Raw genomic sequence first — 13,937 nt, forward strand, 5'->3', positions numbered from 1 at the left:
CACCGGAGCACCAAGCCACCGAGTACATAAACCGCAAGGGGTACTTTTCAATGCTGCTGCAAGCCCTGGTGGATCACAAGGGATGTTTCACCAACATCAACGTGGGATGGCCGGGAAAGGTACATGATGCTCGCGTCTTCAGGCACTCTGGTCTGTTTCGAAAGCTGGAGGAAGGGACTTTCTTCCCGGACCAGAAAGTAACCATTGGGGATGTTGAAATGCCTATCGTGATCCTTGGGGACCCAGCCTACCCCTTAATGCCATGGCTCATGAAGCCGTACACAGGCAGCCTGGACAGGAGTCAGGACCTGTTCAACTATAGGCTGAGCAAGTGCCGAATGGTGGTGGAATGTGCCTTTGGACGTTTAAAAGCGCGCTGGCGCAGCTTACTGACTCGCTCAGACCTGAGCGAAAAGAATATCCCCATTGTTATTGCTGCTTGCTGTGCGCTCCACAATATCTGTGAGTGTAAGGGGGAGACATTTATGGCAGGGTGGGAGGTTGAGGCAACTCGCCTGGCTGCTGATTACGCGCAGCCAGACACCAGGACGGTTAGAGGAGCACAGCAGGACGCGGTGCGCATCAGAGAAGCTTTGAAAACGAGTTTTGTGACTGGCCAGGCTACGGTGTGAAACTTCTGTTTGTTTCTCCTTGATGAACCCTCCGCCCCCCCCCCTCCAACCCGGTTCACTCTACTTCCCTGTAAACCAACCACCCCCACCCTCCCCTCCCCACTTCGAGCACCGCTTGCAGAGGCAATAAAGTCATTGTTATTTCACATTCATGCATTCTTTATTAATTCCTCACACAAGTAGGGGGATAATTGCCAAGGTAGCCTGGGATGGGTGGGGAAGGAGGGATGGAAAAGGACACACTGCATTTTAAAACTTTAACTCTTATTGAAGGCCAGCCTTCTGATGCTCAGGCAATCGTCTGGGGTGGAGTGACTGGGTGGCCGGAGGCCCCCCCACCGTGTTCTTGGGCGTCTGGGTGAGGAGGCTATGGAACTTGGGGAGGAGGGCTGTTGGTTACACAGGGGCTGTAGCGGCGGTCTCTGCTCCTGCTGCCTTTCCTGCAGCTCAACCATACGCTGGAGCATATCAGTTTGATGCTCCAGCAGACGGAGCATTGACTCTTGCCTTCTGTCTGCAAGCTGACGCCACCTATCATCTTCAGCCCGCCACTTGCTCTTTTCAGCCCGCCATTCAGCCCACCACCTCTTCTCTCGTTCATATTGTGCTTTTCTCATGTCTGACATTGACTGCCTCCACGCATTCTGCTGTGCTCTATCAGCGTGGGAGGACATCTGGAGCTCCGTGAACATATCGTCCCGCGTCCTCCGTTTTCTCTTTCTAATGTTCACTAGCCTCTGCGAAGGAGAAACATTTGCAGCTGGTGGAGGAGAAGGGAGAGGTGGTTAAAAAAGGACACATTTTAGAGAACAATGGGTACACTCTTTCGTTACAAGGTCGCATTTTTCCTCTGCCTGCCGGTTTGGTATGAGAGATCACTCACGCAGTGCCAGGCAACAGATTTCGGCTTGCAGGCAGCCATGGTAAGCCACAGTGTTTTGGCTTTTTTAACCTTCTTAACATGTGGGAATGGTTTCAAACAGCAGCGCATTTCCCATATCAAGGATGAATTGGGTTGGCCATTTAAAATGGGTTTTCAATGTAAAAGGAGAGGCCGCGGTTTCCGGGTTAACATGCAGCACAAACCCAAGTAACCCCCCCCCCCCCACACACACACGATTCTCTGGGATGATCACTTCACCCCTCCCCCCACCGCGTGGTTAACAGCGGGGAACATTTCTGTTCAGAAGAGCAGGAACGGGCACCTCTGAATGTCCCCTTAATAAAATCACCCCATTTCAACCAGGTGAATGATATCACTCTCCTGCGGATAACAAAGAGAGATAAGGAATGGATGTTGTCTGCATGCCAGCAAACACCGGGACCATACGCTGCCATGCTTTGTTATGCAATGATTCCAGACTACGTGCTACTGGCCTGGCGTGATAAAGTGTCCTACCATGGCGGACGGGATAAGGCAGCCCTCCCCAGAAACCTTTTGCAAAGGCTTTGGGAGTACATGAAGGAGAGCTTTCTGGAGATGTCCCTGGAGGATTTGCGCTCCATCCCCACACACGTTAACAGACGTTTCCAGTAGCTGTACTGGCCGCGATTGCCAGGGCAAATTAATCATTAAACACACTTGCTTTTACACCATGTGTAATATTTACAAAGGTACACTCACCAGAGGTCTCCTGTGTGCCCTCAGGGTCTTGGGTGAGTTCGGGGGTTACTGGTTCCAGGTCCAGGGTGACAAACATATCCTGGCTGTTGGGGAAACCGGTTTCTCCGCTTCCTTGCTGCTGTGAGCTACCTACATTACCTTCATTCTCATCTTCCTCGTTCCCCGAACCCTCTTCCCTGTGTGTTTCTCCATTGACAGAGTCATAGCACACGGTTGGGGTAGTGGTGGCTGCACCCCCTAGAATGGCATACAGCTCCGCGTAGAAGCGGCAAGTTTGCGGCTCTGCCCCGGACCTTCTGTTTGCTTCTCTGGCTTTGTGGTAGGCTTGCCGTAGCTCCTTAATTTTCACGCGGCACTGCTGTGTGTCCCTGTTATGGCCTCGGTCCTTCATGGCCTTGGAGACCTTTTCTAATACTTTGCCATTTCTTTTACTGCTACGGAGTTCAGCTAGCACTGATTCATCTCCCCATATGGCGAGCAGATCCCGTACCTCCTGTTCGGTCCATGCTGGAGCTCTTTTGCGATCCTGGGACTCCATCACGGTTACCTGTGCTGATGAGCTCTGCGTGGTCACCTGTGCTCTCCACGCTGAGCAAACAGGAAATGAAATTCAAACGTTCGCGGGTCTTTTCCTGTCTACCTGGTCAGTGCATCTGAGTTGAGAGTGCTGTCCAGAGCGGTCACAATGAAGCACTCTGGGATAGCTCCCGGAGGCCAATAACGTCGAATTCTGTCCACACTACCCCAATTCCGACCCGCAAAGGCCGATTTTATCGCTAATCCCCTCGTCGAAGGTGGTGTAAAGAAACCAGTTTAAAGGGCCCTTTAAGTCGAAAGAAAGGGCTTCGTCGTGTGAACGTGTCCAGGCTTAATTCGATTTAACGCTGCTAAAGTCGACCTAAACCCGTAGTGTAGACCAGGCCTAACACATTCTACAAAACTAAGACCAAGTAAACCAGACTCCAACATGAAGTTGTAAAGTTCATTGGCTGTCTAGTGAGGCAGTGCTGATAAAAAGGATCTGGACTTGATGGCTTCAAACCCTAACATTAGACTTTTCTTTGTTTTTAAATAGTTGTTTTGAGTTAAATTTGCCACAGTCTATTCTTATGTGCTTGTAGCACGTGGCTTCAAGCTTTTCTGCAATATCACAAATGGGAAATAGGAAATGACTGCCTCGGCAGGAATGGTCTAGATAATACTTAGTCCTGCCATGAGTGCAGGGGACTGGACTAGATGACCTCTCAAAGTCCCTTCCAGTCCTGTGATTCTATGAAACGTGTGATGTTACATTTAGGTAGGTGGCTCAATCTAACATCACAAATTTAAGTCCTAGGCTATGTCTCTACTGCAAAAGGTGTGTTTTTAACTTGAGATCACTATCTTGATGTAAAATCCTAGTGAAAACAAGACTCTAACTTTTATCTCAATTTAACTACTCGAGGTTAAACCCGTGGGGGTGGGGGTGTGCAGGAAATAAGGGTTGAACTTGACTAATTATATCATGGCTGGTGCCATGTATCCACTAGAATTTTACATCAAGATAGCTGTCTCATGTTAGCTATCTCTATGTAAAATCACATCTTTTTTGCAGTGAATGAATACCCTTGGTCTAGACAAGGTTCTAGTGATTAGATGTTATAGGCATGTCATATGTTACATGGCTATATATTCTGGTTGTTTATCCTATTTAAAATTTTACTGGACTTTTTCCTTTACAGCGTTGTCAGATTTCAGGAAATGGTTTGAAGGAGGCTGTACAGGACCAGGGACCTACCCAGGCAAGTGATAGCATGAGGCTTGTGGATGAGTGGAAAATAGATCCCTGATGCAGGGTACTACTGCTTCAGGTGGGAGCCTTGACATCTAGTTAAACATAGACCTATTAGATAATCAAGTCTATTCCTTTGCCAGGGCAGGATATTGTTCCTCTCAAACCTTCAAGGTAATTGACCCTGTATTCCCATTCCATGATGCACTCCAGAAGTTAACAATCAGGTCTCAAGTCTTCTGGACATTACTTGTTTAGGGACAGGGACCCATGTTCTACTCACTTCTTACCAAAGTTTTAAGGCTGTACAGTCCCCAGCCATACATTGTGATATCTCCAGCAATCAGTGTGCTTAAAGGCCAGTACCTGCACTGTGCTGTTGTCTCCAAGGTCAATGACAGTGATGATTTACCAGTGACCATACAACTCTTTCTCAGCAGAGTACATTTATTCCTAGGACAAGAGCATCACAGAAAAAAAAACATATAAAAACAAAAGGACTTAAATACACACTAAACATACCAAGAATCACCATATGGGAAGTCTGGAAGGCCAGTATAATTTCAATCCTTCAGCACAACTGGGGCCTCCTTGTGTAACCCTTCTGCCCATCTAAGTTGGCAGCAACAAGGGCCGGGTTCTGTATCTAGGGGTTCCGTTTCAATAACGCAATGCAAAACCGGCTCGAGCCCCCACCCAGTGACCTGGGACAATTACATACCACCCCCTGGGCACCTCTAAGAGGCAATACTTCCCCTCTCGCAAGCACGGAGTCTGAGTGTAACAGAAAATGTTTAATAACATGAGGTAAACAACATCAGCATTAAATGGAAAAACACCACAACTAGAGTTTTTAGACCAAACCATGAGCGAAGACCCACCCCAGCAAATTGGGCCGTGTCCTCTCCCGTTGGTTCTTGAAACCAGCGACCCAAGAATCACCAAAGTCCCAAAAGTCCACCAATCCCAAAGTCTCTTGGGTCCAGCAACCCAAGAATCACAAAAGTCCCAAAAGTCCGACAACCCCCCAAAGTCTCTGTCCATGATCAGTGCAGCCCCAGAGTTCAAGGGGGGGGGTGAGCAGGGTGTTAAGGGGCACCTTACGTGATCCGAGGCCAACCGGCTGCTTCTCCGTGGGGTTCCACTGCAGCCTTCACCACGAACTGCTCCACTCCACCCGCAGTCCCACGAACTGCTCTGGCAGCTGCTCCGCTCACCGACCTGTGAGCCGCGCTGCTCCGCTCCACTCCGCTCCGCTCACCGACCTGTGAGCCGCACCGCTCCGCTCACCGACCTGTGAGCCGCTCCGCTCCGCTCCAGCCATCCCGTGGGCCGCTCCCACAAGGCTCTGCTCTGCTCTGCTCTGCTAGCTGCTCCTCCAGCCGCTCCGCTCCGCTCCGCTCACTCCCCGCTAAGCTAGGTTAGCTTAGCTATAGCTTCAGGCTCCCCCACTAGTTAACACAGCCTCAGTGATCTCAGCTCTTAAATAGCTTTAGCTCTTTTGTGATTTCAGCTCTTAGTGATTTCAGCTAGTAGTAGGGGAGCCCCAGTGCTGGTGCACTATTGGCCCAAAGCGAACTCAGCTCAGCAGTCTGTAACTAGACTCCTAAGGGAATCAAAGTTAGCTCTGACATTCAACAGTGGAGAGAGGAGGTAGTGCAATTGGTGTTTCAACCCCCTTGGAGAGGGGGCCACACCCTCAGGTACAAATACCTGTCCCCATCCTCTCTCAATTCACTGGGTTTTGTAACCCATGCCCCTTGACAAGCAAATGCTACTTAGGTAATGGTGAATGACTCACTCAGTCCTTCTGTCATACACCAGTTCCACTGGCCTTGATTCACAGAATCAGGGTAACAAAACTTTATTCTTCCTGCCCCAATAACAGAGAAACTGGGGATCCCACACCAGCCAACGTAACCACTTTGAGTTGCTGTTGTTTCCTGCCAGGCGAGTGGGTGTGCCTATGCAAACAAGATCAGCCCCTGGAGTTCTTTTCCACACTCGCCATAATTCACCACCAGATGTCAGGGTAGAGCTCATCCTGACTCTGCTTACACTTGGATAAAAGTTCATTTCTATTTACTGGATCAGAAAGAAAGCGCTGAGTCTGTTTAAATACAGCTTTTTATACCAAAGCCTCTTTCTTTGTCTCCTAGTCTTTGGAAAACCCAGTTTTAACCCATATATGCAAAGGGCTCATATACTGTATACTGTTCACATACATATGTACTGTTGTTCATATACTGTATATTTATTAATATAATTGCATCTTATTGGGAATGTGCACAAGACTCAATGGCTGGGCAAAAGACTGTTCCACATTCTGATATCTTTCAAATAGGAGACTTTAAGTCTAGATTGAATTATTGGTTACATTTCAGGATTGTTTGAATGTAGAATGTCTGTTTGGGGTAACATGAAAAGTATATTTTAAAAAATTAACTATTTTGAGCATCAGGCAGCAGAAACCATTTCTAAACCCATAATTCATGGCATTCAAGGCCTCACTACTAAAAAATCCAATACAGTATGTGGTGCATAATATGCAAAACATTGCTAAGCTGTTTAGCAAAACACAAGTAAAACTTAATAAATTAATTGCAACAAATAATAAAAAGGTAAAGGTAAATTATTTGTACATGTTAACTACCACAACCAGCTCATTAGGGAACATTAAAAAAGGAAAATTGCTTGCCCTTGTTAGCAATAAACTATTAGCTAAATCATATTGTCCTCCATGTGTAACAGAAAAAGTGGTAAATTGGCAATATGTTAAATTGTGTAGGCAAATTCCCTTTAGCACTATTTGTAATTTGAGGTCAGTGACACTGTATCTTACTCAAGGCACATATTATTCAAATCAACTTTACTCAGGGTCTGATCCCATATATAAATATCAATATTGGATCACAACACAGCAATATTTGATAAATAAGCTACTGTCTGTTCAGTAGGTTATCTGGAAGACAGCATCTACGAAGAACAACTGGCTCTACCTCAACTAGAGGTGTAACATGCAGCAATGAAAACTTGAGGCACACTGCATATAATTTGTTGTGCCAGGAATGCTTTGGTATTGCAACTTCAGGGTGTGGCCATGATGGCTTGAATCAAAAGCTAAGCTGCTCCTGTCTCCTGCCCACGGAAGTTTACCACATAGTGACAACCAGCAGTAAGGGTAACCTATAATATGGATGGGCAGGACTATGTAGTAACTAATTACAAGGAATTTATAAATGGAGGCCTCATTTGTAGTGTCATTATTCCATATTTTTGTTTTACTCCTTATGTTTATAGCACTGTGGGACACACTGTAATAATGCCTATTCCAGTTTTCAAAATGAATCTATGATAGGAAGTGAGACCCAATAACAGGATGAAGTTGAAACTTACCTACCAGTTTTTAATGGGCATATTGATCCACTCACTTTAAATTTAAAATTATTACTAAACAGAAAAGACACACATTATTCAGATTAGCAATGACATGCACAAGGCAGAACAAGCCTTAAATGACCGTATCCATGATGGAGAATCTTTAAATACTCATATCCCACACTTTGCTTGTGTTATAAGGTGTATTAATTTTAGTTGCGTTAATTATGTATTGTCACTTACGCAGTTTGGTAAAACAAGTTACATATAAAGGCCCTCACCACTGTTTTACATATTAATTTAGCAAAGATGTTGGCTTAACTATAACAATTATCAAGGCAACAAGCAGGGATATGTTGACCAGTATATGCTGGCTAACATGCATCTAATCTATCTATCATATTAATATGTCCACACCTTATATATCTATTCATATGCAATAAGCACAAACAGCATTAAACACAAATATTATAGCAGTTATATAGGCTAAATTGATCTATATTTTTACTACTATCCAGTTCACTTATGCTGAGTATCCCATAACACCTTGCTTTAGCTGAAGTAAGCTTTAGCTTAAAGTAGATAGGAAAAATGTCAGGATTGGGAAATATGATGATTTTACCATAGCAACAGGCAGGGAGTTATTCTCACAGTCCTGTACTGGAATGTCACAAAGGAAGAGGACAAAACATATGATTGTTCTACCGTAGTACAGACCTAGGAGGTGCCTTCTCACCCTGTAGTACCTGGAACGCATCTGTTCAGAACAAAGAGATAAGGTGTACACCATGGTACCCAAAAAACAAAGTAGAAAGACGACTGGTTAAATCTAATTTTGTAAGATATACACAATATCTTTCACTTGTAAACAGGGTACAAGAAGATAATTTAGGGGGGTAACTTTGGGAGCACACTTTGAGTAAAGCAAATGTATAGGGCCCTACCAAATTCATGACCATGAAAAACACATCATGGACTGTGAAATCTGCTCTTCTTCCGTGAAATCTGGTCTTTTGTGTGCTTTTACTCTATGCTATACAGATTTCACGGTGGAGACCAGCGTTTCTCAAATTGGGGATCCTGATCCAAAAGGGAGTTGCAGGGGGGCCGCAAGGGTGGGTCACAGTGTTGCCACCCTTACTTCTGAACTGACTTCAGGTCTGGGCGGCTGGAGAGCGGCGGCTGTTAGCCAGTCACCCTGTTCTGAAGGCAGTGCCCCACTAGTAGCAGAGCAGAAGTAAGGGTGGCAATACCATACCATGCCACCCTTACTTCTGCGCTGCTGCCTTCAGAGCTGGGCAGCCAGAGAGTGGCAGCTGTTAACTGAAGGCCAGCTCTGTAGGCAGTAGCACAGAAGTAAGGATGGTAATACCATACCATGCCATCCTTCTGCTCTGCGGCTGGCGACGGCATTGCCTTCAGAACTGGGCTCCCGGCCAGCAGGCACTGCTCTCCAGCTGGCCAGCTCTGAAGGCAGGGCCACTGCCATCGGCAATGCAGAAGTAAGGGTAGCAGTGCCACAGCCCCCCCTACAATAACCTTGCGACCCCTCCCTCCCCACAACTGCTTTATGGGTCAGGACACCTAAAATTACAACACTGTGAAATTTCAGATTTAAATAGCTGAAATCATGAAAATTATGATTTTAAAAATCCTATGACCAAAAAATTGACCAGAATGGACCATGAGTTTTGTAGGGCCCCATGAATATAACAACATTGCACGAGATGGCTTCCCGGAAACTGGTATCATATAGAACCTTTTTCCTGTACTACACTATTATTGACATATAGTAATAAACCTGACTGACATTGGTTATTTGGTCTCTTACGTTTATTTCATAATCAACCAAAGTGTGGTCATGCAATTGACTATACCATTTACCAATGCACCCCAGTGGGTGACATCTCCATGGAGATGTTTGCACTCCTTAATCAGCCTCCACTATTTTTAGTTCCTGGAGGTGCTGTGAAGCAGAACACAATCATATATAAACCATTCATTAATTTAATACAGTGGTCCCCAAAGATACTGCATGGGATATCAATATCTGTCACAGTCCCCAGATATCACATCAGACAATATACTGATACTAGAGAATTGTACATTTTTTTAGCTTTTGCAGGCCAAAGTCACTGCATGTACCAGGAGCTCCCTGCATTCATCCATTCCCTCTCAAAAACTCCCAGGGTGTCACCATCCCATTCCCTTTATTTCAGGTACTCTCTAGAACTCCACTCCCTCACCTTGTACCAGGGGCTCTGTGTCCCCTCTTCCCCCACTCCCTCCATACCAAAATTCCCCATTTCCCTTCCATCCATGCTAAGGGGCAAAGGCTGTGTGAACCTTCCCACTACCACCATTCCCCTTCCCTTTCATCCCATGCTTCCTCCCCCATACCCTCCTTTTCCCCTTTCCACAACATGTGAGGGTCCCCTTTTCACCCCCCACCCCTCGCAGAGGTTCTGTGTATGTTCCCCATCTCCCTATGCCAGGGGCTGTGTGTGCCCTCATTCTCTTTCTCCCCATCCCAGGGACTCCCATTCTGCCTTATATGCCAGGAACTCTGTATGCCCTTCCCCACCCCACCCCAGCAGGATTCCCCATTCTCTGACTCGCCTACACCATGGCTCTGTATCCCCCTGCTTCCCTCACCATTATTATTTTTCTTTTTTCTGTCTGGGAAATAAATTATTCTGGGTGTCAATATATTAAACTCTATTTGGGGGATAGGAGGAGCCCAGGGTGAGATAAGGGGATTTTAATTTTGGAAGGTGTTAATTGGTATAATTGTTTGATCTATAGCAGGGGTCGGCAACCTGCGGCACGCAGGCTGATTTTTAGCGGCACACTGCTGCCAGCAGGGGTCCTGGCCGCCGGCCCCGCTCAGCCTGCTGCCTGCCTGGATTATGGAACCCCAGATCAGCAGCGGGATGAACCGCTCAGCCCGCTGCCGGTCTGGGGTCCCTGCCACCGGCCCCTGCCAGCCGGGGTCCTGCCCGCCGGCCTGCTCAGCCCGCTGCTGGCCTGGATGGATGGAACCCAGCCGACAGCAGGCTGAGCAGAGCTGCTGCCGGTCTGGGGTTCTCTCTGCCGCCCGCGCTGCTGGTCTGGCACGCGAAACCTTTTACTGGCATGCAAAACCTTAAATTAATGAAGACTTGGCACACCTCTTCTTGCTGACCCCTGATCTATAGATTGCAGAGGAGCTTGAAACTGTGGCTCTGCTAAACAGATGATCGCGGTTCTCTTTGTCCCCATTTTTCCCACTTCTGGTTTGATTTTTACCCAAAATCAATACAATTCTTCCAACTAAATCCTAGAACAGTTCCTGAAATTTTGGAATTGATCCAATATGACATTCAAAAGTTATGTTGCATCCAAACAGAGAAATGCCACCAAGTCGAGTGTAAGACGTTGCGAACTCAGACAGCTAAATTTGGTATTAATGTTAATTTTTGTCCCTTTGGCTATGTCAAAGTCATCAATATTTACCATTACTTGTAAACACCCCAGGCCTGATAATACCATGAGTAGCCTGAAAACTACCCCTAATGAGAGATGGATGTGTACAATTGTTGGGCTAATCAGAACTTGCTTTTTAAAAATCACCCACCAAACCATACATTAATTGAGCCTTCATTATTCCAGGACCACTTGGTAATTTGTACCGGCTTCCCCTCCCTCTCGTCGGCCCTGTCGCCTATAACAAAGTCCTGGAAGGAACCAAGATGAAGCAGGGGTGCAACTGCTTGCATCCGTACTGTGCTCCCGGTTGAATCATCACTTTGTGGTGGAAGACCAGTTGGTTCACTAGTGTTACTCTGACTCCAGTCGGTGGCCCAAGGCAGGTGCAGCGAGCTGGGCCCTCTGGGCGCCCACGTTTGAAGGAGGGAAGGGTGAAACGCGCTGTCCCCGCAGAAGAAGGATTATGAGTGATGTGCTGGAGAAAGAAGGAGGAGGATCTGAAGACCAAGGACAGCTGGGAGCGGACACCAGCATTGCTACCAAAGCGTCTGCACCATAGGGTGACCAGACGTCCCGATAAAATCGGGACCGTCCTGATATTTAGGTATTTGTCCCACGTCCCGATTGATCTTCAGTCGGGACGCTGCACTCCGCTTTTTTTTTTTTTTTCTTCTCCTCTGACTGCCGGCAGCACTCAGCTGTTCTCCGTTGGTTCCCCCCCCCCCTCCTAAAAACCAGAGGCTGAAGGTATGCATAACTAAGGAAAGGTGCATAATCTCCTCTGACTGCACGCAGCACTCGGCTGTTCTCAGCTCCCGCCCCTATAGCACTGGGCCACAGTAGGGAATTGGGAGAGGGAGCTGTTTGTGTCCTTACAGGGTAGTGGGACACAAAAATATTCCCGACCCCCGTCCCTCCGTTGCAAACTCTGCTCTCCAGCTCCACCCCATTGGGAAGGGAGGGAGCCATGGCGATGTTAATCTGCATAATGTATTCACACGTGATGTGTACAACAAGGTCTTACGCTCTGAGGTAAATGTTTGTCTGTAGCTGGGGCAGTTGCTTTTCGTTTAAGCCAGACGCGGAGCACTGCTCTCTGTGTGGGTCTCTGGGGCGCTGTAAGATAAACAGGTTGGGCGTATGCGGTTGTGGCCCGTTGCCTCACTGCTCACCGTGACCGTAAAGCATTATTACATGCAGACCGATATAAGGGAGCCCGCGCAGCTAAATTAGTAGGATGTTCTGAAGACCTGCTCTCTAGGCCACATACTGGTCAGGACGCTGGTTCCTCCAAGGGCTCCCGAACCCGCCTAGGGGAAAGTCCCCGGACCCCAGGCAGAGAGTGCCGCTCGCTCCGCAGCGTGCAGTGACCCTTCTCGCCGGCTCACATTCTCGCCGCCAAGAAGCGGCTGCCCGTCACTCCTACAGGAATGCAGGTAGTGCGCAGGCGTGTTTACCGCCAGCGCCGCACCAACAGAACGGGGCTCATTCTCAGAACGCCCAACCTTTTGCCAGCGCCCCTCCCGAGCACAAGCAGCGAAAGCAACTAAATGCAGCAATCGTAGTTGACTGCACGAAACAAGGTTATCTGTGGCTCACACCTTAAACAGTTCTTGGGCTATTGTACAACATGGAAGTACAGCTAGGGTGACCAGACAATCCCGATTTTGGGGTCTTTTTCTTATATAGGATCCTATTACCCCCCCACCTCCTGTCCCGATTTTTCACCCTTGCTGTTGGTCACCCTAAGTACAGCAGTTAAATTGTACACTGGATTTTAAGAGGCGGTTGGAAGAACAAATAGCCACACATCAATAGAGAATGACAAGAAAATCTTTAACATCAGAACGGATTGGCTGGATCAAACCAAATTAATTTACCGGAAGTCACTTCTAAATATAGGTGCAGGAAGAAATGTATGCGTTGGGGAATTGTTGACAGATATGCTCCTAAACATGTCAGGGATAACTGGTTTGATCAGCTGTAAACCTTGACATAACTAATTATTTCAAGTAAATAACTAATTCCTCTATTGTCCAAGTCAGGACTTCAAACAGTTCAGGTGCATTTCAAAGAACGGGATGCAGATGGAATAAGCATGACACATATCTGGAGCAAATGGTAGTTTTGATTAAGCAAACTAAGGATATATAAATTAGATGAGTAAAATAGATTTCAATATAACTAAAGAATCAGCAACATTAGGAGGAACTTATTGCATCAATCAATAAATTCAAATCCTGCTCACCTGACACATGGGAGGTTCCTGTCACATAAATGGAAGCAGGCACTAGATTCATTCAGAATATATTTATATTCTGTCAGATTGCAGTTGTGTAGGCTTGTGTGCCGTGGCAGAAATGCAACTAGTACTGCTACACCTGTGCAGCACCACTAGTGATAGCAATAGTTAAAGCTTAGTGTAAAGAGAGTTCAGGTGTTTTTATCAGGGCTATATGACACAGTGGTGAAAAGTCCATAGGCTTTCTATTGATTTGAATGGACATGTGATTTGGACAAGGTATTAGGTTGATCTAGTATCAGAGGGGTAGCTTCAAGGTATTAGGTTGATCTAGGTTTTATCTTTAATTATAAGCTGTTTTTTTTTTCTTTAAACTTGTTTTTTTACTTTAGACTACTAACAAGTAATTGAACTGCTCCCTTTTCTCTGTGTCAGACTTCAATGCTGTCCAAATTACCTTGTGCTTTCTCTGTTTCTGACTTTTTCTCTGTCTGGGGTAGCGTTCAGAATGCAGGAAGAAAAGTGGTGGTACTGTTCCAGGCTACTTCCACAAAATAAGTTCCACCCACGTGAATCTCCACAATGAGCCCTCACTCACAATTAATTGTATGGGTGTTCAAAATATGAGAGCGTTGCCACTTGATTCCCCTTTGGTGGGGCTTCTATATGCTCATGGACCCTGCCAGACTCCTTGGACTGGGGTCCTTCATGATAGGGGAAAAACAAAAGTTGATGAATCTCCCAAACATCACCTAGCGCCAAAAAGATACTTTCCTCACAGTAAATTATGCAGACGTGTGATCTGTCCTCTTCTATCTTACA

General features: G+C 46.5%; 1 protein-coding gene across 1 annotated transcript; it reads right to left on the reverse strand.

Moving 5' to 3' along the window:
• Positions 1–724: 724 nt before the first annotated feature.
• On the reverse strand, positions 725–13,111 carry LOC135983694 (myb/SANT-like DNA-binding domain-containing protein 2). Its single transcript, XM_065596697.1, has 2 exons — positions 2,257–13,111; positions 725–1,392 (listed from the first exon to the last, which is right to left on the reverse strand). Exons 1-2 carry the CDS (start codon positions 2,792–2,794, stop codon positions 890–892), a joined length of 1,041 nt encoding a protein of 346 aa, XP_065452769.1. The 5' UTR covers positions 2,795–13,111; the 3' UTR covers positions 725–889.
• Positions 13,112–13,937: the final 826 nt, after the last annotated feature.

The sequence above is a fragment of the Chrysemys picta genome, chromosome 5 (genome assembly GCF_011386835.1).
Source record: "Chrysemys picta bellii isolate R12L10 chromosome 5, ASM1138683v2, whole genome shotgun sequence".
Classification (NCBI taxonomy): Eukaryota; Metazoa; Chordata; order Testudines; family Emydidae; genus Chrysemys; species Chrysemys picta.